This window comes from Prunus mume, linkage group LG6 (genome assembly GCF_029339155.1).
Source record: "Prunus mume cultivar Tortuosa linkage group LG6, ASM2933915v1, whole genome shotgun sequence".
NCBI classification, from domain to species: Eukaryota; Viridiplantae; Streptophyta; class Magnoliopsida; order Rosales; family Rosaceae; genus Prunus; species Prunus mume.
The window spans coordinates 19103557-19129638 of NC_142703.1; the positions used below are offsets into that span (position 1 = coordinate 19103557).

The 26082-nt window shown below is 36.3% G+C and overlaps 2 protein-coding genes across 2 annotated transcripts; both read left to right on the forward strand.

Annotated features, from left to right (window-relative positions):
* Nucleotides 1-1521: 1521 nt before the first annotated feature.
* AVA-P1 (ATPase, F0/V0 complex, subunit C protein) lies at nucleotides 1522-4650 on the forward strand. Its single transcript, XM_008238607.2, has 3 exons — nucleotides 1522-1789; nucleotides 2345-2630; nucleotides 4202-4650. Exons 1-3 carry the CDS (start codon nucleotides 1708-1710, stop codon nucleotides 4332-4334), a joined length of 501 nt encoding a protein of 166 aa, XP_008236829.1. The 5' UTR covers nucleotides 1522-1707; the 3' UTR covers nucleotides 4335-4650.
* Nucleotides 4651-22485: 17835 nt separating this feature from the next.
* LOC103335592 (arginine decarboxylase) lies at nucleotides 22486-25504 on the forward strand. Its single transcript, XM_089054674.1, has one exon. It carries the CDS (start codon nucleotides 23030-23032, stop codon nucleotides 25208-25210), a length of 2181 nt encoding a protein of 726 aa, XP_088910800.1. The 5' UTR covers nucleotides 22486-23029; the 3' UTR covers nucleotides 25211-25504.
* Nucleotides 25505-26082: the final 578 nt, after the last annotated feature.

Consider the following 26082-nt stretch of genomic DNA (forward strand, 5'->3'; position numbering starts at 1 on the left):
ATGAATTGAAACACTCAAAAACATACATAAAAAAATGACAAATTGAAATCATTCAAAGTATATTTTTCTAATAAAGGAATAAAATTTGGAAGAGAAAAAATAGTTAAGAAAAATAATCCATTTTTAAAATTTCTTTCGAACATTTACACTATGACCCTACGGAGTTCGGATCCTGGGTCCGTTCTTGGCAACGGCATCAATTTCGTTTTTCTCTATCGTTTTGAATGCTTTATTTGACAAACGCAGTTTAAGCAAGCGCTTCCCAGCTTCCCGCCAAACCCTCTTGTATTGTAGGTTCACAAATTGCAACTTTAGTCTTGTGAGCTGAGAAGGAAATCTTGTTTGCCCTGTTTGATTTCTTCCCAGTGAAAGGACAAATTCTACGGGCAACAATGGCCTGGGTTGGGAAGGGCTTGGGCAGCTGAGACGGCATGTCATAGGAGATTTTGATGCCACCCAGCTGACTGATAAGGAAAATATAAAAAAATCAAATAGAGAAAGAAAAAAAAACCTCCCACCAATTTCTTCTCCCTCATTTCCCAACCACCACCTACAAACCACTCCCCCCTCCTCCCACCCTACACCTGCAGAAACGAAAACCCTCTTCACCCCTCCTCCCCCCGATTGTGTTGAAATAATTAAAAGTTCCAATTACTTCTTTCCATATAGTAATTAAAAGTCGAAATAATTTATGATGCCTTTTTTCTACCAAATTAACATAGTATAGTATATATTAAAGCATACCAGCAGATAAGTATTTATAGCTTTACCATCAGCACCCCCTCTCCCGATTTCTGATTTCTTCTGCCCCCATTTCCCAACCACCACCCACAGACCCCAAAACAACAACAAAAAAACAAAAAATATTCCTCATTCGAGCTCTTTCGAGAACCAGAGGAAAAAATCAATTTTTAATTCAACAGTGAAGCATATGCTTAATATGGTACTTTTTTAACAGAGATTTAGATGGAAATTGTCAAAAGCTAACGGCGGGATGAAATTGGTGAATAAATTTAATACAAGAGCTAAATTGTCTGAAAAATTAAGAGATATTTAGTCATAGACCTCTTCTTAGCATTAATAATATAAATAAACTCTATACCATTTAATTTCTATAAACAAACTTAAATAAAACTCAAAAAATGACAGTAGATCGTTTTGAATTTAATTTTAATTATTAAATTATTTTGATACTTTATTGAGTGTTTTGGGATTTTTTATGAAGTTTTGAGGATATATTTGTATTAAGAAATTAATGATAGTTTTGTAATTTTAAATAAGTTAAAAGTTTCTTTGTTATGTTGTAAATAGACTTTAGCGTGTTTCTAAAAAAGTGGTGATTTCTCCTTTTTATCTTATTTTATCCACTTACACTCTTTTTATAACTAAAAGGAATGTAAGTAGATAAAATAAGAGTGGGGAAATCATTATCCTTCTAAAATTCATTTTATATATATATATTTTTTTTTAAATTTGGACTTTTATATCGAGTATAATAGTGAATTTCTCTAAAGTCTCTGGAGATTTCGACAAACCTAATAGTTTAGGGGTATTCAGCAGTTTACCCTTATAAAGCAGTTGGACTATTCCCTTCGACGACTTTGGCTTGCGTAAGCACGAGAAACACAACCACTGAGGGAGAGCAGAGAGACCAGAGATCCAAAATTCTGAGATCCAGACGACGTCGTCCCAGATCCACGCTCCATAATGTCATCTTCAACCTTCAGCGGCGATGAAACGGCGCCGTTCTTCGGCTTCCTCGGCGCTGCTGCAGCCCTCGTCTTCTCATGTAACCAAACGCTAACCTCAAACTCGTTTTTTTGTCTCTATGTTTTTTGCAGTCTGCGATGTGTTTGGTTCCCGAGAAAGTTTAGATCAACTTTGGATTTGATCAATTGAGTATCTGTTTCATTGGGTTGTCAATTGAACTTCGTTTCTATAATAACAAGCGATTAAGTGAAGTTGTAGTTGTGATTAACTTGGGTTTTCTCGGTTGAATTTTGGGTTATTTATCATTTGGGACCCTGAAAAACAAATCTTTTGCTGGAAATGAGCTAAATTTGGTTATTATTCTACTAGTTGGTTATGTGGCCATCATAGTATTTTAATCTTCGTTGTTTATCCACTTCTATGGTCTGCTGATAGGATTTCTAGAGTTGTTAACATGGATCTCTATTAAGTTTTGAATCTTTGTTGCTAATAATCATAAACCCAATGACTCAAAAAAGGCTAATTGATCTATCTGGCTTGGTTTACAGTTAGTATTAGCGATTCTTGTAAAAATTGTTTGAAGCCCGTTGAAGGTTTATTGTACTTGATGTGAGGGTTTAATTGGTTTTTTTAGGTATGGGAGCTGCCTATGGAACGGCAAAGAGTGGTGTTGGTGTGGCATCTATGGGGGTGATGAGGCCTGAGCTCGTGATGAAGTCCATTGTTCCTGTTGTTATGGCTGGAGTTTTGGGTATTTATGGCCTTATTATTGCTGTTATCATTAGTACTGGAATTAACCCTAAGGCCAAGTCATACTATCTTTTTGATGGTTATGCACATCTCTCTTCTGGTCTTGCTTGTGGTCTCGCTGGGCTATCTGCTGGAATGGCAATTGGTATAGTTGGTGATGCTGGTGTAAGGTATGATTTTATGTTCTTTTGAGCACATAGGCATGCACATAATTGTTTCATGTTGTCTGCTGCTGTTTTGGTATGTTTGTTTTATGGTAATGTGTGACAAAAAAATGTCATTGAAGTGGATGCTATATGAGTCAGTACTCCTTTTCTTTCTCTTTTAGATTACTACTGTCTTTTTTATCAAAGGCAGGATCCAAAACCATAGAAACTGAGATCCATACACAACATGCGAAGGGCAGCCATATTTGTCCTTGAACATTCTTTTGAGTACTAAACAAAATTGATCTAATGGCAGAAATAGAAATACTGGTCTTTCTCTCTCCACTTCTTTTAAATGTTTCTTACAGAAACTGCTTATTACAGAGTTTGGCCATCAGCTTTTCTTATTGACACTCATTTCGAACTGAAATACTTCACCTCTCAATCTAAATCCCAAATTATTGATATGCAAGCCAGAATTTTCTAACAAGACTGAAATCAAGGGAAAACCAATTGATGTGATAGAGGATCTGCAAAACCATTGTAAATTAGAAAATCCAAAGGAAGATATATCTGCTAGTTTTTATTGCAATATGAAAAGTTAAATTCCTAGACAAGGGTAGTAAGTTAAAGCCATTGGTCTGATAGATTCAAGAACTAAAATTAAAGATATAGGTATTGGTTCTGGCAATGGATAGTGAAAACATTATAAACTATGCAAGGGCCAAGAAATCTTTAAATGTTTGTGGCAATGTGAAAAGTTATAGTCCATGGCAAGGGTAGTTTTCCCTGTTGCCCTGCAAATGAGACAATTGTCAATGTCTGTTTGTCATGTAAAACAAAAAAATCATTCTCAGGAACAACTATTGAAAGTGGTTTTAATTTAGAGCTTGCAATTAGTTTGGTGTTTGGCTATAGCCTATAACTATAATACAAATTTATAAATAAACCCAATCCTAGACATGTATTTATAAAAAAACCCAAGCACTATTTAAACATAGAAACACACCCAAAATCAACCCCAAAGTCAACTTTTTGGGTGTGTTTATAAATGGGTTTTGAGTGTGTGTAATGATGGGTTTTGGGTGTGTTTATATGTTTAAATAGTGCTTGGGTTTTTTTATAATTTCAACTCTCATTTTGGGTGTTTTAGTGAAACTCCCTAACTATAATCCACACTGACCTGATTATTATCCTAATGTCTCAATTGTATGTGTCGCATTTAAAATGAAAATGTCAGTTGCAGGAACCTTTAATGGTAGTTTACTTTAGAGCTTAGAATTACTATTATTTGGTTAGACAACCAGCATGTTGTTTGACTATAATTTGGCAGCATGGGTCAAAAGGAGTAAAGATGAAAGATTGCCCAGCAAGTTTTCATGGGTTATGTCAGGCTAGTGTTTGTCACTTGAGAGGGGAATCATTTTAATAATTAGAAGTCATTATCTTGTTGTGCTTGATAGATATTCCCATAATTTCTCCATTGGATACTCTTTACATGATTTGAGATTGATAATGCTCCATGGTCTCTACATCGTATCGGCCTAATTTCAGTGAAGTTGTGCACCTCTGGAATAACTGAGCCTCTTTTGCAGAGCTAATGCACAGCAGCCAAAACTCTTTGTTGGGATGATCCTCATTCTCATCTTTGCTGAAGCACTGGCCCTCTATGGCCTCATTGTTGGCATCATCTTGTCTTCCCGATCAGGCCAATCCAGAGCAGACTAGGAAGCGACCATGCAGTCTAATATTCTTTATTGCTTGTTAATGGCACTTGAAGGGGAAAACTTTTGGCTGATCTCTGGTTGGTCGTTGGGCTGTGCTTGCTGGTTCGTACAGATTATGTTTGTGAAAGTAACGACGGTGCCTTGTAGTGGTAGGATTGAGTTTATCAACAGAATAAAATCTTCCTAAGCAGGTTTTTAAATATGTTTATGTATTCTTCCACCAGAACTATGAACTGCTATATTTTTTATGATTCTAAAACTAGCGCATGTATGATCTTATTCATCCACCAATGATCTATAGGAGGCTGGTTGTGATACATCTCAATTACTTGTTAGTCATAATGTGTTCATCGAATTAAGAAAAACAAAATAAACAAAAATAAAAAAGAGATTATAGTGCTACGGTTAAAGGTAATAAACCTTTTATTATAAATTCTTGTTTTTCTGTTCTCCTTTTTATTTTGTTGGAGTTGCTTTATTCTTTTGATATTATTCAATCATGAGTACAGCAATGAAATTGTCTTGAAATTGAAAGTACAGAAAAAACCTATTACAAAGAAAAATTTAAAAGATATCAGTTGGCATTCATAAGGGTTGTGGAAATTTGGTACAAACATGTAGTAATTGATTGGAACAAAATAGTTGGCCTTCATAATAGAACGGTTCTAAAACAAAGCTAGTAGTTGTTGGAACCTACAAGACCATATTTGAGTAAAATAACTTCTTTGATGGTTGAGTTGTAGTTGGGCTTGTAAAATGCAATTTGGGACATCTCATGTTGAGTAGTAAAGGTGAATCTTACCCTGTCCTTAAATGGGTTTATGGGTACAAGGTGTGAAAATGTGAAAGTGAAATGTCTCACATTGAAAAGTTAAGGGATCTAGTCGGGGCTTATAAGGTGTTGGGTTACTCCCCCAATTACTAATTAGTTTTGGGGTGGAACCTCAACTTTCTTCAGAGCAAGTTAGCCCATGTAAAAGTCCAACTGTCACACGTGCTTCACGTCTCCCAATATGCCTTGTCCACTTATTAAGCTTGAAAATTCACCATTCTGGCACAAGGTAACCCACAAGCTGGCCTAAAGGTACCAAATGTATGTGAAGCTCTTGCAAAGTTTGGCTGGTAAATGGTTAGGTCGATGTGTGGGGCTTTTCCTAACTTGAAGTTTGGGAGCTCTTTAGTACATAATACAGTGGCTACGTGACACTTTTTGCATTTCAATTAATTCAATCATCGGAATCGTCTAGTCTCTAAGTTATTTTATAAAAATTTAAAAAATCCTTTCCTGTGAAAGCACTTCTTCTCTTTCCACCCAAAAAATTTCATAAAAACCAACCCCTTTCGGCTAATAAATTAGGCCTCTCCCGCGTCATGTTTGTGGAGAATTTTCCGAATCAAAACGCAGCAGACTGAAAATAAGATCTAGTTCTCATGCATCTTAAAAAGGGCGCAGCCTGTGATCTTTTTCGTAACTCCCCCCATCTATCAGAAGGGGTGCAATTATTTTCTGCATGACTAGGCAGGCAGGCCCCCCTCCTGGGCTTGTAGCAGTTGAGTAAATGAGTTGATTGGGTCTGACTTGTCTCATTGCATAGGAAAATGGGAGCTTATGTAATTGAATTGAAGTCCAATTATGGCTCACGCAACTATTAACAAATACTTTTTCTTTACTACAAGTGATTTTGAAAGACAGTTTATACAAATATTCATCGGGTGTTTGGAGTTTTAAATTTCTGTTTGCATAAATGAATAGAAGAGTTCAATCAACTGAACTATATTCACCGACATATTTATTATACTTTAAATTCATACACGACACACCAACTTTTTTGAAATAAAAAACTTTTCGTCATCACTGATTGGAGAATTGAAAATTTTCTCTAGATGAGATGTAATGATGCATATGAAGACATGTACTAAGAGATAACAATTTGAATGCACCATCGAATCATGAGCCAGTGGGTAAGTAATTAATAAAATAAATCGTGGGGTTCCTTGACCTGAAAAAATTAGGTCATTGTTAGACAAAGCTAGTAATTGTTGGAAATTGGAACCCACAGACGACCATGAACACATCCAGTAGAATCCTCTCGTCACCTCCTGACAAATTGCAGATAATAATAGGCTGTGTGCCATGTTTTTCAGTAATACTTAGGCTAAATGCACATGCTCCAAATTAATTATTCTTAATTACCAAAGAAAGAAAGACTGAGTTTTTATTATATATATTGTTTGAAAAAAGTTTTTTCTTTGGGTTTAAGAAATACATTACAAATGAAATACCTAATAACTACATATTAAAGTAAAACCTAATAACTACATCCTGGGAAACTTACTAATTTTTTTTTATAAAAAATTTTGTTGCAATGCACACTACAAGAAAGTAACAGTATTAGTTGCTAACATCGGTGACACAAATGAGATGGCTAAAAACACTATTTTTTTAGTGTTTATTTTTTTTTAGTGCAAGTAGTAGTCTAAACTACAAGCAGATGTGGTTTCTCACACACACACACAAATACTGCCAAAGTGCAATGAGAATTCAAACACGAAACCACTAGTTTGAAAGTCAATGTCATTTTTCACTAAGCTCGGCTAGATCTTATTGACTAGTGGTTATTAATTATGTTTTCTTGTGACCACATAAACATATGAAATGTAAACGATTGGCTTCGAATCTCGATTACATGCCATGCTAATCCCAATGTTTAATTAGTACTAGCAAACACAAGGCTATGACCAAATTAGATGCTTTACCACAAGTCTTTTTATCCAAATTACATCATATGTGTAATGTGTATATACATACATACATATGTATATATATATATATATATCATATATTCCAATCAACCCTAGTTAGCCACGCCACATATCTTTGCTTAAAATGCAAATTAGGTCACCATATGTGTCAAATTTCTCGAATTCACCCATATCTCTTTCCTACAAGTTTCTTATCTCCTTTTTGCAAAGGCAATCAACCCGTTGATAGGCTAGGCCACATCTCTCTCCTCTTAAAACGTAAAACTAGTTAGGTCACGATGCACAATTTCTCAACATGTTTGCCGCCATATCTCTTTTTCTTACTTTCTCCTTCTTTCACAAACCGATCACGCAGCCCCACCTTGCTGCTTTACAATTGTTTAGCAACTCAAACCCTTTTTATGGCAACCAAGCAATCAACATTGAAGGCGATACATCATTCATGATAGAGTTGCATACGGCAACAACTTTGACAAAAAAAAAGGCTCAGTGGACGGTGGATGGATCTGAGAAGATAACCCTACGCAACATTGCATTATATATATATATGTGCTCGATCAATGAACGTCCACATGTTGTGTTCATTTTTTAAGGGTTTAGATTCCAGAAAATATATGTGCTGTGTGCTTTATGATCCAAAATCTTACGTGGGAAACCATGTTTCTCTGTCCTGCTGACCAAAACATGCATTTTATATGAATTGTTCTTTTCTGGAGACTGATAAGGTGCACTGCTCACGTCCTTCAAATAATGGCCTAATTTCCATTCCTCTCTCATGTCTTTTTTTTTTTTTTTGGGATATAGGGTTTGCCCAACTTTCTTTAATTTTATCCCTTATGTGGTCCAATTGTAATTTTTTTTTTCCTCTTTTGATATGACTATATACATGTATGTGGTCCAAATTGAAAGAAGCAATTCATTGCACAAAAACCTAACATACGAATCATGCATAGAATATGTTCTTTTGTCATTCATATTACATTAGTAAATGAGCAATTTGAACCATACACTCAAATAAAAATCTACATTATATATATAGAAACGTTGCATATATCGTAACGTAATGAATTGTATGCATGGTACAAGAATATTTACCTAATTTGTCATATAATTTAAATATGAGGAAAGGAATTGTTGAATTGTCATTTTTACCATTAATCAAGCTTACGACATAAAGGTCTATAAAATTCTATTTTAAAAAGGTGGATATCATATGGACATTTGCTGATGAATTGAAGCAGGAATCAAATAAGAATCTAGACCACCCTAACCTTAGCTTTTTTTTATTTGTGAATTAAGAATGGGGCAACCATACATTTGAGAGAGAGAGAGAGAGAGAGAGAGAGAGCTAGCACTTTTTTTTCTTTTATATTATTGTTTCTTTGTCGTCCGAGCAAAATGAATAATATTTATATATATCTGTACTAAAACTTCAAATTAGGAAAAGCGTAGAGATGATGGGTGGTAGTGACTCAATTTGCCACTTCAAAAGTTCTTCTTCTATATGATGGGTGTCAAAATCTTGTCCAAACAATTTGATACTTTGGGTCACCCCCAACATATAATAAACAATATCGGATGAACTTCCAGAGACCTTAAGGTTGCCACCGCTTAGCAACTGTGGCTGTTGACCTTTTTTTGGCGCCCCCCACCGCCAAATTAAGTGGCTCATGCCACCAATTTTGGGTGACCTTTTTTTCGTCGGTTTTTGGCACCGATTGGGTGTTGCAAGCGCCCCTTTCAGAAGTAGCCATCTGGCTGCCATCATCAGTGTGAGTTTAGTGATACTTATCTTTTTTTCTCCGGATCCGTCAAAGTTAAAAGATTACATTAATAATTCATGTGTAAAGGCCGTCAGCTATAGAAGCTAATACAATTTACAAACACACTAACTATAAAGGGGTAGTACAAATATTTAGATAATGACTTCAAGTTTCGATGGTGTAAAATATCGTTAGTTCTATTGTAAAAAGGAAAATTTAATATTTAGTTCTTTTTCTTTTTCTTTTCGGAAATTAATAAAGTTATACTTGTCATCTGCTGCACATATATATATAGGATCGACAAAAGGGTAAGTCTCTTTATAATTCCATTGTCCAATAAAATTTCGTTTTTAAAATGAAACAAGAATAATATTACTTTATGAACAAGAAAAATAATAATTAAGCAAAAGCCTCTCAGTGGCGCTAATATAATATCAAATTAGAAAGTAAAGTGAAAAAGTTCAGAAATAATAAAAAAAAAACTAGCCCGTTGCGGCGATACCTGGGATCCCAATTGTTTTTTTTTTCATTTATAAAATTACAGGATATTATTATATACAAAAGCCATCCCTGCTGTGACCTAAACCTAAAACCTGTTGATAGAAAAATCCGAAAGGGGCCTGCCTGGGAAGCTAAAGTTTCTTTTTCATTTGCTTTTTATTTAGAAAAAAGAAAAAGAAAAAGAAAAAGTTATTAAATTGATGGAAGAAAGGCCGGAAAAGCATGCGAGATAAGATATTTTAATGCATAGAGTGTTTGAATTATGAGAGGATGATGAATTTCTCGGCCCATGGCGATTTCATTTCTCCTTTCGGAAGTCAGGTGGTGACATGCACCAGACTTAGCTTCCGTTACTTGCACACGTAGCAGGAGGAGGTTTATCATTATGTGAGCGCCGAATGAAGAGTTATTCTTACCAACTAACATTTAGTCCATTGGTATTTGTGTAAATTTAGTTGGATAGGTTTCATATTCGGCTCACATAAATGGCGAGAATTATATATTTATGTTGAGTTTGATACTTTGTTATAACCAATTGTATTATGATGATGTAACTTTGTTGTCAGTGCATTATGATGATAAATTATAAATATCTCAGGTATAAATTTTAAAAAAAGAAGTTATTCTTGGATATTTTGTCTTTTCGGTCATTAAATTTCAATCATTGGATAAGATTGAAATTTTATTAAAACTAGATTAGATTCTAATCGATACCGATATCAGTGTAATCAGTACAACTCACATTTTATTGTTTTCAATTTTTCCCAAAATGGCTCCACTTTTTAAGGAATTGGCTTCTTCTTTTTTTATGAGCAAGGGGTGAAGAACCCCAGAAACAGAAACGAATTGGCTTTCAACCGGACAAAACATACCAAGCAAGGAATTGGCTTTCAACATACCAAGCAAGGAATTGGCTTTTCGATATACCAAGCAAGGAACAAAACATGATACATTCTCATATATGACAAATACTTAACCAACGTTATATACCAACTTTTGATGTTGAATAAAGTGCATCAAATTCAACTCTTTCGAGTTTGATGTGTGTTTGTAGTTTGCATTGTGAGTGTTATACTTGGTTTTTACAGATACGTTTATGTCCAACTATATTTGGGCTGTGTAACTTTGAGACATAGATGTATACTGTATGAGTTTGATAGTACCGATATATCTTTTCATATTGTTTGTAAAGTGGTTTTAAACCCTCTGAGGTAGTCGTAGTGACCCTTGTAGCTATTGTATTTGTAGCCCTCGATACATAATTAACGAAAACAATCTCCCTACTATTTGACAAAAATAAAACTCATACAATACGCTTGTGTATTTGTAGCCCTCGAAACTTGAATCAATACGCTTGTGGGCTGGGTTTGAATTTGTCATGTACACTGAATTAATTGTGGTGATGCTTTGTTTGTTTGTTTTTTTTTTTCAGGTACATTTTTTGTCTAATTTAGTTTGAATTTGTCACTCCAATTTGTTGTCATTTTGAACTCTTGAACCTTTTACCGTCTTGACCGTATTTTTTGAAGTTACAAAATTCGCTATTTCAATCATTTTAAAATTTTTTCTATATAAAAAAAAAAGAAAAAGAAAAAAGAAACCAATGGTCAAGATAAAGTACCTAATAACTTTGCAAGCAAGTTCTCATTTTATTTTATTTTTTATATATTTAGAGTAAGGGCAGCCCTGGCATGGTGCAAGTGTGCCACTGCACAAGGCCCCCCAAGTTTTTAGGGCTCCTGAAAACTGTATCTATATATATACTCCATCATGCAGCACATTGACACAAAAGTGTATTTGGTGGAGCTTGATTCTAGCACGTATCCCTTGGTACAAGGCCCAAGTTTGAATCTTAGTAATGTCATTCTATTTTCATTATAACAACAAAATTTTAAATAGTACCCAAAACAGAAACAAGTAATTTCTGCCACCCAAAATAAAACCAAAACTAATTCATGCCTTCTTCTTTCTCTTGAATTCTCTTTTTTTTTTTTTTTTTTTTTTACCGAACATACTAATTAATATTTAACTTTATCAAATGAAAACATTAAAAAAAAAATTATGAATTTGATTTTGTGATTGCTATTACATGCTAATTGATGATGAATTTTAGTTATAAAAAAATTGTTTTATGACATTAAGTCATGGAAAATATCTTTTTTAGTATTTTCATATTAGATTATGCGAGGGTTCAAGTTTAAATTTTGCATAGGGCCCTCAAAATCTCATAACCGACCCTAATCTAGAGTACTCAATAGTTGTGAAATATGAATCTAATATATCAAACAAGTTTCAAACAAGCGCTTAGCTTGAAGATATGTTGTGGGGAGGTTTGGGTGGGTGTGCCTTAAACAACCACAGACACCTCTGAATGCCACTGCATGCCAAAGTGCCAACAATAGCTCCAAAACGAACATGCCTTGTTATTATTGTATTGAGGAAGTGGTCACACTCTGCTGATGCTGAACACCAATTTTGAACAAACCTCATCTATATTTCTAGATGGTCCGCCTCACCTTATCTTTTCCTATTGCTAGCTATAAGCTACAAAGAATATAAAGAAATTTGGTCCATTTCAGGACACATGGCCCTAGCTAGCTAGCTATCCCAAGTTAATTTATTATGACTTATGATTATGCGACTTATGGGCGGCCTTGACATAGTGTAAGTGATGCCACCGCACATGATTTTTGATTTTTGAGAGTCCCAAATTTTTTTTACTTTATATTATATTTTTAAATATTATAAAACATGTACATATACCATAGCGTGTAGTGCTTCAAAAATAAAATGTGTTTGGTGAAGCTGATTTTTAGTGCATGTACCTTGGCAAAAATCCCTAGTTCGACTCTTGTTCAAGTCATTCAATTTGTATTTCTATTATTATTATTTTGGTAAATACCATGAGGTGTCTTTTGAAGGGTGGGACTAATCATCGCTCGGAGTTCGGCTTGTTTCTGGTCACAAAGTGTTTTCAACGAGTTTGAACCATTTCCATTGAGGCACAGGTAACTCGCCAACTAAATGTGGCAGTTTGCCAACCGCACCACACTTTGTGGTTTTTATTGTTGTTATAATTTTTTTTGTTTTTCATTATAACAACAAATTTTAAAATAATTAAAACATGTGAAAAATCCAACTAAACTAACAGTAGTGTATATCTCGTGTACGCTTTCTCCTTAAAAAAAGTATTTATTTCCACGAAAAAAATTATTTAACTTAAAATTATTTCTCTTAAACATATTTTTTTTATAAAAAAAAATTAAAAAAACTCTTATTTTGTACCAAATATACTCTTTAACTTTATAAAATGTAAACATTAAAACTTTTATGAATTTGATTTGTGACTGTCATTAAATGATAATTGATATGAATTTTAGTTATAAAAAATTGTTTTATGATATTAAGTTATGGCAAAAAAATTTTAGTATTTTCGTATTAGATTATGTAAGAGCTTCAATTTAAGTTTCGCACAAGGTCCTCAAAATCTCATGTCCAACCCTGCAACTCAATACGTGCTCAATATGAACATTGATAAATGACCATTTAAATGATGTATTCGACCAATTACATGGTGTATTAGACAATAGAAGTAGTGCTACACCATTTCATTGGCCAAAGTTATCACTAATCAAATGTACTACTCAATAAGCCATGATAACCCAACGAGCCATTTGTAGCGAATACTAGCTTGTACGATAGCTTTTCTTTTTTTTTTTTTGGGTATGAAAGAGCTGATTTTATTTAACAAGTTTGTATATAGTTGCAAATGGTAGCTGTTTGTAGAGAGACAAAATAGTCCTATTGAAATCTTATCATAAGCGAAAAAGAAAATAGTCCAATTTGAATAACATCATCTGTTAATGTCGGCACGCCTTATTAGATTGCTAATATTTAATACACACGTAGATGACAATCTTGACCAGTAATACAAGTCATTATTGTGTCTCCAACAGCAACAGCTGATTGGGGAATTTCCAACAAAGAAAAAATCGGATAATTTATAATTATTATTTTTAGTACGAGCGATTGCACAGGGGGAGAGAGGGATTACACAGCTCGAAGTCGAACCAATGACCTGATGGGTTAATAACAATTCGCTCTACCAACTGAGCTGCTGGTTGTTTTTATGTTTGCGTCTTTCCTTATAAGGAGATACTCATCTTTCATGCGAATTATAATTTAATATATATATATATATTTATCAAAAATATAAATAAAAACAAAAAAAACTTTAACGTACATATTACACTTCTATTGGCAGAAATATAAAAGCTCGTACTTACATAATAAGAAGAAGAAGTATTTTCCGAATGAAAACAAGTATCTATTAAAAGAAAACAAAAAAGCAAAAAGCGAAAAGAACATGAAGACAAAAGAGAAAAAAGAAAAAGGCAAACATTTCCGTGTTTGTGTGCAGTATTGGTCTGTTACGATATGAATAAACAAATACTAGTGAGTCTAGCAAAACTAAACGACCTAGGGGAATCTATTAAACATGGTTTGAAGTCCCCAACGGTTAAGAATCTAGAAAAAGTAGAAAACCAGATCTGTGTCTGAATCTGGGCCCAACATAGTGGGTCCAACTAGGTGGACTACTCATGGCTGGGATGACATTTTTCCCCACGGATTAGGGTTTTCACGTTGTCTCAACGCTAATTGGGGTTGGGTATGAAAGATAGAAATCAAATTTAGGGATGGGGCGGTGTGGGGTATCCTAACTCCTAATCCGAACCCGCTCTGTTTAAAATATATAGTATTTATTTTTCATATGAATATATTGTTAAATCCATCCTAGTTGTGTCCCATGACTCTCATATGAATTATTTGAGTATGGTGTTCGGAACGGGGCGGGACATGGTATTTTAACTCCTAACCCGAACCCGCCTTGTTTAAAATATATATTATTTATTTTTCATATGAATATATTGTTAAATCCATCCTAGTTGTGTTCCTTGACTCTCATATGAATTATTTTTGTATTTTTGTAATGGACAAGGTAGAGAATTCGTTTCCCAACAAAGACAAGGATGGGGAATCCTCCAATTTTAATATTACGAGTATGGAGGCGAAGATGGGGTGAAAAACTTAACAAAGATGGGGATGAGAACAACATACACATCCTTGATTCGCCCCATTGGCATCCCTACTCATGGCATTGTAAGGCATCCCTACTCATGGCGTGTTTACTTACAACTAATGAGAAGAAAGTGAATCGTTTTCATTTATGACTTTCCATGTATTTACTTACACAGAAGGAATCATTTAATGCGCAGGTCTCACCTTAACAAAGGCAAGAATCCATTCCCCAACGAAGACACCTGTCTAAGCCAGCTAAAAGCACAAAAATTTAGGAAGATCCAAAAGACCGCCAAACTTAGTTGCATAGAAGAGACCATAATCAAGACTTTCTTTTTTTACTAAGAGGACAAATCTGAGAAGCCAAAAAGACTATAAATAAAAGGAGGAGATATTGATTCAAGGACAACCAATTTCTCTCAAGAACAAACATCTTATTTGAGCCAAATTTAATTACACTCGACTCAAACAACTTGCTAAATACATCTCATAGCTAATCAATGGCTAAGACTTGAATCATATCCTCTCTCAATCTCTTGAGTGCCCTATTGACCACTCATGATTGAAACTCTCTTCTTTTCCCAAACACATATTCTGATTAATTCCCAGTTGACAACTCATGATTGGAATTACTTTGTTATTGTTTGTAATCATAATGATCTGCCAACATCAGTGCTTTGTATGATTTTTGTAAGCTAGTCACTTTTTCTAGTTTATCTAAGATCAAATTCGCATATGTAAGTTTTCCTAAGCATTGCAGATACTGTTGACACCTTCATCGGACTCATTGTACTATCTCAAGTATATTATAGTAGTGTTCGAGGAGTTATATTTCTGTCCAATAATCATTTCTTTGGTTCCTGTTAGGTTGCTTATTATTTTTAGATCAGATGTATTTAATCTAAATAGATACGTATTTGCTTTCTTGCAACAATATAATACCTTTCGGACACCACCAACTTTAAACTTTTGTTGCACTTTCTGTCCGATATTAGTTTAAAGTTGTTGCTTCTTCCAAGTTTGTCTTGTAGCAGGTGAAATATTGAAGTCTTCTTAATTGAGGCATAAAAAAGAACTTATCCAAATCAGAATCCCCACTTGGAGCATAATGGCTTTGGTTAGAGGTTAAGATCAACGAGTGCAGCACCATCTTCACATTACTTGGTCACTCATTCTCTCTTTCTACTAGAAGAGTAAAACACTAGTAATGGCTCGCCAAACACATCCAAAGGAAAGGGCAACGTCAAGCCCAAACTAAGGGCTCAAACAAGCCTTTCTTGATCAACAAGTAACACATCGCAACTGAGTATCAACCTACAAAAGACTAAGGCATTGCAGTGTTCTCCAAAAGCCCACAAACACTTTTGGCACGTACAGTGTTAGGGGAGAGTGTTTATTTATCAATTGGATGGGGAGCGAGAAAGGGGAGATAGAAGATTTGAACTTGTGACTTCTTCCAAAATTGGAAAGAGAAGTAACACTAGATGAAAAACTAATTGGCTACCAAGGGAGTGATTATAAATGGAAACATTATAACAAAAGTAAATTACTCACTGAGGATGTGGAATGACATACAATACTTGATTATATATTAAATCATTGAAGCCAGGGGTGGTTCTGTGCACAGGGCAGGTTGGGTGTCCGACCAGTCCAAATTTATTATATTATTATTATATATATATATATATAAATACATACATATGCTATAAGCCCAATCCAAAATTAAAAAAATTAAAAGCAAACCCTACATTATATCTTCGCTGCCCATCCAGGTGGTCCTATATTTTCTCTCTCATTCTCTTTTGGCTATGCAACATCAGCTTGTTTCTCTATCTTTTAGCTACTTGACATCAACATCTTCTTTCTCCTTCCATTTTCCATAGGGATGAAAGAGAGTTTTTTAATAATATCAATAATGCATTTATAATTGAAGAATTTAAGAGTTCTAAGCATCGATAGTTTTGTTTAATTTTGCATTGCATTTACTTTGGGTTTTAGTTTTAATTTTTGCATTTTTAGAACTTGTATTTATAGATAGATATGCATTTGAGGGTAAGGCTCATTACATCATTCTTGACTAGGTGTATCTTTTTATATTTATTAAATGAAATTCACTCGTACTGTTGACTTTAGTATATAAGTTTTACTCAATTGACTTTCGAATCCTAGAACCGTCACTAGCAGAATGGTTATAGATTGGTAGCATAACATACTAGTTCATCTAGCAATAAACCTTACTTGATATATCAAATATCGAATACAAAATATCAAATATCAAATATGGTAGCTAAAAATGAGTACAAAATTGTCGGGCAAACAAAGAATAAGAAAAACAAAACACTACAAAAATGAGCTAAAGAACATAAAGAGGTGACAATATTCTAAGATATCCAAGATTCGAGGAGGAGCTATTGTTTTCAGAGATTTGGTATCTAATGGTGGCATGATGACAAAAATGCCCTTTGAAAGAGCATAATTAGGAGGGTAGATTGAGTCATTTTGGCGAATATTCGGCGGGACCCCTTGCCACATGATTAGATGTCTATAACAACTTCGATTTAGGTCATGAAATATCAACATCCACATCTTCTCCTTGATTAACTAATTTAATTTCACGTGACATGCAAGGAAAAAAGAGAGAGAGAGAGAGAGATAGTTTCATTCCAAGTCAAAGAGTCAATGGCATGGAGTTGCGGGTAAAAGAAGAAGGCTTGTGCATATACATGTCAATTTCCTCAACCACTAACTCTTTATTTTGGCTCTTTGCTTCTTTTGTCTAATTATATGGAGATAGCAAAGGACTAATTGCTTTTCATCTTTGACTTAATATTTCTACCAAAAGTCAATTTTATTAATAGAAATTAATGTTTATTAATACTATATTTTAAAAGTAAGAAATCATAACTGTGTCGTCTACTTATATTATAACACGTTAACAAACTATATCATGTGGCCATATTTCAATACAAGATAATAATTTATCGGAAAATACAAAGCTCAAAAGAGCATTGAATAATATTTCTATTTATTTGCTACCATGGTGTAATTAATAAATTCTTATTTATTTTTTGTATTGAAAATTTTATGTTTTTAATTCTATTTTTTTTTCTAGGTTGTAATTGATAAGTTGGTTGATAGACATGTACCTGCTATAGTGTTAGAGCATCTCCAAGAGAGATGTCAAATACCAAACATCAAATTTAAATTTGATGGCTAATGTCTATTTGACATCTTACACTTTACATTCCACCCGATATGTCAAATTAAATTATTAAATTATTATTACATTTTAGTGTTGATTTATTTTTAATTAAAAAGAAAAGAAAAGAAAAGAAAAGATAATAAAATATTCATTTGACATCTTATTTTAGGATGTCAAAAATAAGATCTCAACCTCCAGCTTTCATTCCACATCAGTTTTGACACATCGATTGGAGTGATATGAGATCTTATTTCTAACTGTTAAAGGTCATATGACACTTTTGACACATCGGTTGGAGATGCTCTTACTTACCATCTAAGCAATACCAAAATAATAAAGAACATCCCATATGTCAAAATTCATGTAGTACCTCATCTTTAATATTATACTGATTATCAGGCCAAGCTCAACTTTTATGGTCTCGTTTGGGATGCGAAACTAAATTGTCTAATTATAATTTTTTCATCTATCAATTTATAATTCAAACTTAAGAATTTCTTTCAATATTAAAAAAAGAAGTGTCACGCAATTGTTGGTCTAAATAATGATTGGATTGTCACAATTACATGGTAAATAATTTATTATCAATCCCTCTCTAGCAACCAAACAAGGGCTAATAGGAAAAGTTGATCCCGTCAATCCATCGGTAACAAAAGTGGTCGCAGTAAATATGTGATCCATTTGTCCTGATGCGAAGCTATTCAATGGAAATTCGATGGTAATTGAATCAGTGCAGTCCAATCCAAAACAACAATCCAGTCTAATCTGACGTCTCAAATGAAGCCTTATCTCAGAGGGTCAATGTCGTCCATTCAAACGCATGCACCACTTCCGGGATCCTGCATGTAGAGCCCCCCATGATCCTTGAAAATCTCAAGCGTATTGGGAGGACTGAAAGGGATAAAGGGCATTTTAGTAAATTCACATATACGGCGACACGCAAGCCATGGCGTCCTGAGGAGGGAAAAAAAAAATCATTTGACGGGCCATGCGGTGACTGAGTGAAAACCTGGCTCAGATAACACCCAACAAACACAAGGCCCCCCAAGTGAGTCAGTCCAATTATATACACCTTTTTCTTTTTCCAGACCAGTTAGTTCTTTGGTTTTTCCCGCCTTTGACGGGAACAGACGGCGCTCTGTCAGGGGTGAGATTCATTTTGATATCTAATAGCGGTTCTAATGTTTACTAAAATGTGGCCTTCTATTTTTTAATGTATATTTATCCGGATTTTTTCGATAAAATTTTAAAAAATTATATGAACTCAAAGTAAGACTTGTGACCTAAAAAAAACAAATAAAATGTAATTCACATAACAAATTTATAAATACATCAAAACATCACTCGTCTGTATTTTTCGTTACCAAAGTATCAATTAACTTTGCATAATCAACTCTTTTTACCATGTCTTTTTCAATAGACTAATATAAGCAATAGACTTGTGGGTTTTTAACTTTTTGTTCTTCCTTGAAGATCGCTTCCTCTTGCAGTAGATATTTAATAATAAATTACTTTTTTTTTTCCTTGTGTTGAGTAAAGCAGATTTTCCTATATGCTGCTAGGTTTTTTTGTTTTTGCTATGGTAAATGCTACTGTGTTGACCTATTCAACTAGGTTAACTTATTAAACTTGCTTAATTTTAAAAATATAATTGGTCCCTTATTAAGTTTCCTTTTTTAGTTTTAGAGTAAATAATTGGGGTTTTTTTTAACAGTACTTGGGCGCAATATAATACTAATATAGTACAATTTTTAAAGTAACACACATATTTATTTATAGAGGTTTATAAAAATTGAGGGCCTTCCACTTTGGAGGCCCTAGGCGACCGCCTTGTTCGTCTATGCTCAGAGTCTCTCCTGCCGCTTTGAGCAAAAAATAATAGTTAGAGTAGACGGAATATATAATAAAGATGATCACCTAATCCCTTAAAGCTTAGTTGATTTTTTTTTTTTTTTTTTTGAGTACTTATTACCTCCTCTTATGAATAAATCATTATGGCATTTTTGTATAGAAAAAACTAATATTTTACATTTAATGTTCATAGCGCTGGGAAGGAGCTTCTTTGAACTTTGCTGTATTTGAGGGAGAGAGTGTCATGCTTTTGAGCTTTTTTTTTTTTTTTTTTTTCTTTATCAACGTTGTTTACGTGTGGGATGCGCGTAAGATAGAGAAATAAGCTCTCTCTCTCTCTCTCTCTCTCTCTCTCAAGACGTCAAATTTGCAGATTCTCTCGCGGATAATGGTAGGCTAAACAAGCAGCTAAAGAAAGCCTTTCGAAATTGTTTCAAACCCCACCCAATGTCTACCTTCGCCAAATAAATATCTACCGGTTTTTTTTTAATTTTATAAAATCTGTGGCCTCATATCTATCTGTTCTTTTCATTAAACCTAAGGCCACAAAATGGCTGACGGTGTTTGGTTTAGTGAAAAAAGAGTCTTTACGTGCTGATTAATAGTTTCAGATTCAAACTTCCATGTTATCTTAACAATGTGTGTGTAAAAAAAAAAAAACCCTCATCTTTCTAACTTTGGCCAAAAAAAAAAAAACACACACACAAATCATGAATTGAAAATGAAAATTTGCTCATGAAATAAAGATTGGGAAGTCATCCTCTGTCTATGGTTGGGGTGTGATGAGCCGAGCTAAACCGAGTATTGGGTGCTCAAGATCGGCTTGAATGATATTTTAAAATGCTAATCTTATTACACTTGTATGAGTAAACAACATCTCGCTTTGTATTCTTGCATTTTGCTAAAGGAAAGCAAACAATGTTGTCCTATAGTTATTTGCATTTCCCTTTTCTTTGGCTAATATTTGCAAAAAAAATTCATTCAAGCGATATTAGGAGAAGGAGCATTGGAATACATGACCTTTAATGTATGAGTAAATGCTTTTAGGCCCTATTTAGTTCATGGGAAATGAGACTTGGAAATGGAAAATCAATTACTTTTCTATGTTTGGTAAGTCCAGGCATGAGAAATCATTGCTTGGTCCATGGGAAAGTAGGGAGGAAAGTGAAGCCATCATCCCAACTTGGGTTTTGTTTTCCTTTCTTATGAGAAAGTTTGGGGAAATGAACTAACATTAAATACACATTTTTCATGACCATTTTGTCCCTATTAACAATTTAGAATTACAATATATCATTAAATGCATTCTTTTTTTTATTTAATTTAATTTGGGTATAATTGAAAATTTATACCAACTTTATTTTCCATTCCTACTCAAAACAAACATGGCAAAGGAAATTAAGTGCTATTTCCCGATTACTTTCCTAGCATTACCAAATGTGGGAAAAAAATCTTTCATTTCCCATCACTTAGGAAATAACATGAGAAATAATTTCCTATCAAATTCATTTGTGAACCAAATAGGGCTTAACATCTTCAGCTACATGGTTCTTGCAATATTTTGCATTCTCTTAAATTAAAACAAAATAATGAAAAAAAAAGTAAAAAAACAAGAAGCAAATAAAAACTGAAATTCGAACCTCATGACACTTTGACGTGTGTGAAAACCCCCTTCCTCTGCATTTATTTCGCCGCATGAGAAGAAAATTCAACCTACAAAAGCTAACCAAATTAATAGAAGGACCAAAATACCCTTTACAAGGTTAAAATATTATTTTTGAGTATATGAGATTTTGTGAGAGCACTCTAATCTAAACTCAGGCAAAGACCTGACCGCAACAAGTTTGATGCCCATTCTTCGGTTGGTGTTTTTCACATATAAGATAATAATAATTTTACACTTATTCAAACCCAATATTTTAGAAAAACACCACCATACAAGTCCAATACTTGAAAAAAAACACCATATCGTACTTTAAGACTAGTAAAGGTCACACCGCATCAAAAGAAAAAGGTCACATATTAAGAATCAATTAAAAAATTTCGAGTGACTAGGACCTATTACATGCCTTCAACACATTACACGTAACTTTTTCCTAAATTGAATATGTGAGTTTGTATAATCCATCGATTTCAATGCTTGACCTGCACGTAACTTCTTTAATTATGCGTTAATTGAATTTGTGTTTTTGGAAGAGTGTTGCTATTTCCATTGCAGTCATATTTCCCTTCTCACATTATCTTCAAAATTTTCGAGACAAATATTTGAAAAATGACTTATAGGACTTAGGGAAAAAACTCAATTCCCATAACCCATATATTCTACTGTTTGATTATATTCCATGTTCAGCTGTTCAACAACAACTCGATCCTCTCCATATCTCTACTAACGATTAATAAATAAAATTTACTTGAAATAGTAAAGATAAATTGTATTTTTTCAAATTTATATGGTTGGTGAGAAAAATAAAGTGAGTAGAAATCTAGATCAGGGGAGTTGAAATAGAAGCACATTTTTAAAAATGCAATCTGTTTTACAAATTACACCTGTAAACCAAGGAGTGTAAATAGAAATGCCAGCGGCAACTAACTACTCCATCCTAGCCGTTCAAGGAAAAAGAAACCCCAGATCTCGCTGGGAGAAAGAAACTTCCCCGCGCTTTCCTACAACAAAATACCGCACTCGCGAAATCTTAAAACCTACCCCCATTTTCTCGCCACAGAACAATTTGGACCACGAGATGTCTCGGGAGCCGCTGCGGACCAAGAGTGGGCCCCATTTCTGCTACAGGGGCCACGCGGCAACTCGACGCTGAGTGGCCACGACAGTCCCACATAATATCACGAGAAATTGAGCTTACAAGGAAAAAATTAAAAATAAAGATATTTTATTCGCCGAGGCCCAAATCAAAAACGGGGGGTCCACCGGCCCAACCCTAATCCCTTGATTCCCTCCCTATATAAAGGCGCCCAGGCTTTCATGCAATTCTCGCCACTTCCATCTTCCTTTCCGGGTTCTTAAACAAAGAAAAGAAAAAAAAAACTTCCCCAACTAGAAACTCCATTTTCTTTCCCAGCTATTTTCTCGGCCTTCGCCGGAAAAGAAACGAAAATTTTCCCAAATTTAGCTTCCTCTCCGTTGGTTTTTTTTTTCATTTTTCAGGTGAAAACCCGTAATCACCCACCTTCCTTCCTCATCCTTATCCTGTCACATGCACTGCATGGTAGGGTCGGATTTCGGAGCTTAAAACCAGAGACCTGTTGAAATCTCAATCGTGAAACCCTCTCGCTCTCTCTTTCTCTCTCTTTCTCCTGAGGTTCGGTGTGAGGATAACGGAGCTTGCTGAGCGGGTTACAGGGGGACCGACCCGTTTCAATAGAGCCTTTACTGCTTCGTTTGAGGGGGTAGCCGGGGCTCCGGCCTCGGCGGGTTCTAAAGCCCCCAGCCATTACAAACTCACAAAAATCAAACCCTAACCCCCAATTTCTCTAATTTTTTATTTCATTTTTTGATTGATCTTCGTCGCGGAAGAAGAGATGCCGGCCCTGGCTTGTTGCGTGGATGCTGCTGTGGCTCCTCCCGGCCACGCCTTCGCCGGGGATAGCTCTCTTCCCGCGCCGCCATTTTCCGGCGTACCTCCGGCGACCACCTCCGTCACCACCGACAGTTCCCATTGGTCTCCCTCCCTGTCATCCGACCTCTACCGAATCGACGCCTGGGGTGGGCCCTACTTCACCGTCAATTCCTCCGGCAACGTCGCCGTCCGTCCGCACGGGTCGGCGACCCTGCCCCACCAGGAGATCGATCTGCTGAAGATCGTGAAGAAGGTTTCGGATCCGAAACCAGATTGCGGGCTTGGGTTGCAGCTCCCGCTCATTGTTCGCCTGCCCGATGTGCTCAAGAACCGGCTGGAGTCGCTCCAGGGGGCGTTCGATCTCGCGATCCAGTCCCACGACTACGGGTCCCACTACCAGGGCGTGTTCCCGGTGAAATGCAACCAGGACCGGTTCGTCGTGGAGGACATTGTCCGGTTCGGCTCGCCGTTCCGGTTCGGATTGGAAGCTGGGTCGAAGCCGGAGCTTCTCTTGGCCATGAGCTGCTTGTGCAAAGGTAACCCAGAAGCCCTTCTCATCTGCAATGGATTCAAAGACTTCGAGTACATCTCTCTGGCTCTGTTTGCTCGCAAGCTCGCCTTAAACACAGTGATTGTTCTTGAGCAAGAGGAAGAGCTCGATGTGGTTATCGATTTGAGCAAGAAGCTAGGTGTTCGACCCGTGATTGGGGCCCGAGCCAAGCTCAAAACCAAGCACTCGGGTCATTTCGGGTCGACTTCAGGCGAGAAAGGGAAGTTCGGGCTCACCACCACGCAGATTTTACGGGTTGTTAAGAAACTTGATCAATTGGGTCTGCTTGATTGCTTTCAGTTGTTGCATTTCCATATTGGGTCTCAGATCCCTTCGACTGCTCTGCTCGCCGGTGGCGTATCCGAAGCTGCTCAGATCTACTGTGAATTGGTCCGCCTCGGTGCCCACATGAAGTTCATAGACATTGGAGGCGGTCTGGGTATCGATTACGATGGATCCAAATCCAGTGACTCTGAGATTTCAGTCAGCTATAGCCTCGAAGAGTATGCTGCCGCTGTTGTCCGAGCAGTCCGGAACGTTTGTGACCGGAAGTCGGTGAAGCACCCGGTGATTTGCAGCGAAAGTGGCCGAGCCCTCGTGTCTCATCAATCGGTTATGATATTTGAGGCCATTTCTTCCAGCGCCTGTGATGATGTTCCTCCCATGTCTGCGTTTGCGCTTCAGTATTTCATCGAAGGGCTCACAGAGGAAGCTCGTGCCGATTACCGAAACCTCTCGGCTGCGGCAATCAGAGGTGAGTATGAGGCTTGCTTGACATATGCTGATCAGTTGAAACAACGCTGTATTGATCAGTTCAAAGAAGGGTCTCTGGGCATTGAGCAATTAGCCACTGTTGATGGGCTCTGTGATATGGTTTCGAAAGCAATCGGGGCATCTGACCCTGTCCGTACATACCATGTGAATCTCTCGGTTTTTACTTCAATTCCAGACTTCTGGGGCATTGGGCAGACGTTCCCAATAGTCCCGATTCACCGCCTCGATCAGCGGCCGGTGGTGAGGGGAATATTGTCGGACTTGACCTGCGACAGTGATGGGAAGATTGACAAGTTCATCGGTGGGGAGTCGAGCCTGCCGCTGCATGAATTGGAAGGCAATGGTGGGGCTAATGGCGGTGGGCAGAAGTACTATCTGGGGATGTTCTTGGGCGGGGCTTATCAGGAGGCACTCGGAGGCGTCCACAACCTCTTTGGAGGCCCGAGCGTTGTTCGGGTCTCCCAGAGCGACGGACCCCACAGCTTTGCTGTAACGCGGGCTGTGCCAGGGCCGTCGTGTTCGGATGTCCTCCGAGTGATGCAGCATGAACCGGAGCTCATGTTCGAGACACTCAAGCACCGGGCGGAGGAGTACGGGCAGGGCGACGATGGCGGCATGGCTAGCGCCGCAGTCGCCACCAGCCTTGCCCGCTCCTTCCACAACATGCCGTATCTGGTGGCATCTTCATCGTGTTGCTTGACTGCAATGAACAACCATGGCTTGTACTATTGCAGTGAGGATGATTATGACGTTGTTGCAGATTCTGCTGGTGGTGGTGGTGGTGGTGAGGAAGATAAGTGGTCTTACTGCTGTGCTTGACAGAGCTTTACTGCCATCAATTCAGTCTCGAACATCCCTTTTAGTGCTGTTTGTGTGTCTGCCGGGGTCGTCTCTTTTAATTTTAATTTTCCCTGTTAATTTTTTTTGTTTTTTGTTTTCTTTGAGTTTAAATTTCATGAAGCGCAATGGATGTCATGTATGTTCCTTTGCAATTTGTGGAAAAGAGTGGGATGGGAGCCGAATCCACCCTTTTGTAAATTCGGGGCCCTATTCCCTCCTCTTCCTATGTTTCTAAGTAGACTTTAAATAATTTTACTTTTTTCTTCTTCTTCAGATACTGCTTGGCTTTAACCTAATTTTCTTTTTGGCTTTTGTTCTCCATTTGCATGTTACAAAGAAAGTTGCTTGCCATTGAAACTGATGATGTTCTTCATTGCTTTATGATTTGGGATCCTTTGGTAGGGCCCTTGTGGGCGGTTGGTTTGGGTTGTCTCAAGTGTTTGATGAAAAAAAGTAAATAAATAGAATGGGGTCAATGTCTTTTGAAAAGGGTTGGATAAGGAGATTCTGAGATCATGGGTCGTGGGGTCTTCTGGTAGTTGTGTTTATATTCTGTCTTTTGGGTGAATAGTTTTTGCTTTAAGTATACAAAAATGATGTAGAATAAACTGCTTCTTCTGCATGATTGGATGAGACGAAGGACTTGCATTTGGGTTGACCATGACCACAATTTTGTGGGCTTGTGTATGGCTTGCTTAGGCTTGTGGAGCCTCAAGACATTTGTGGTCAAGATTGGCTGTGATGTTATTTACAAAGACTGGTGGTTGTGGTCAGTCTTGTGAATTGTGAGGCACACATACCATAGATGCAGCAGGTTGTTAAGCAATCTCCAGTCATAGATGCAGCAGGTT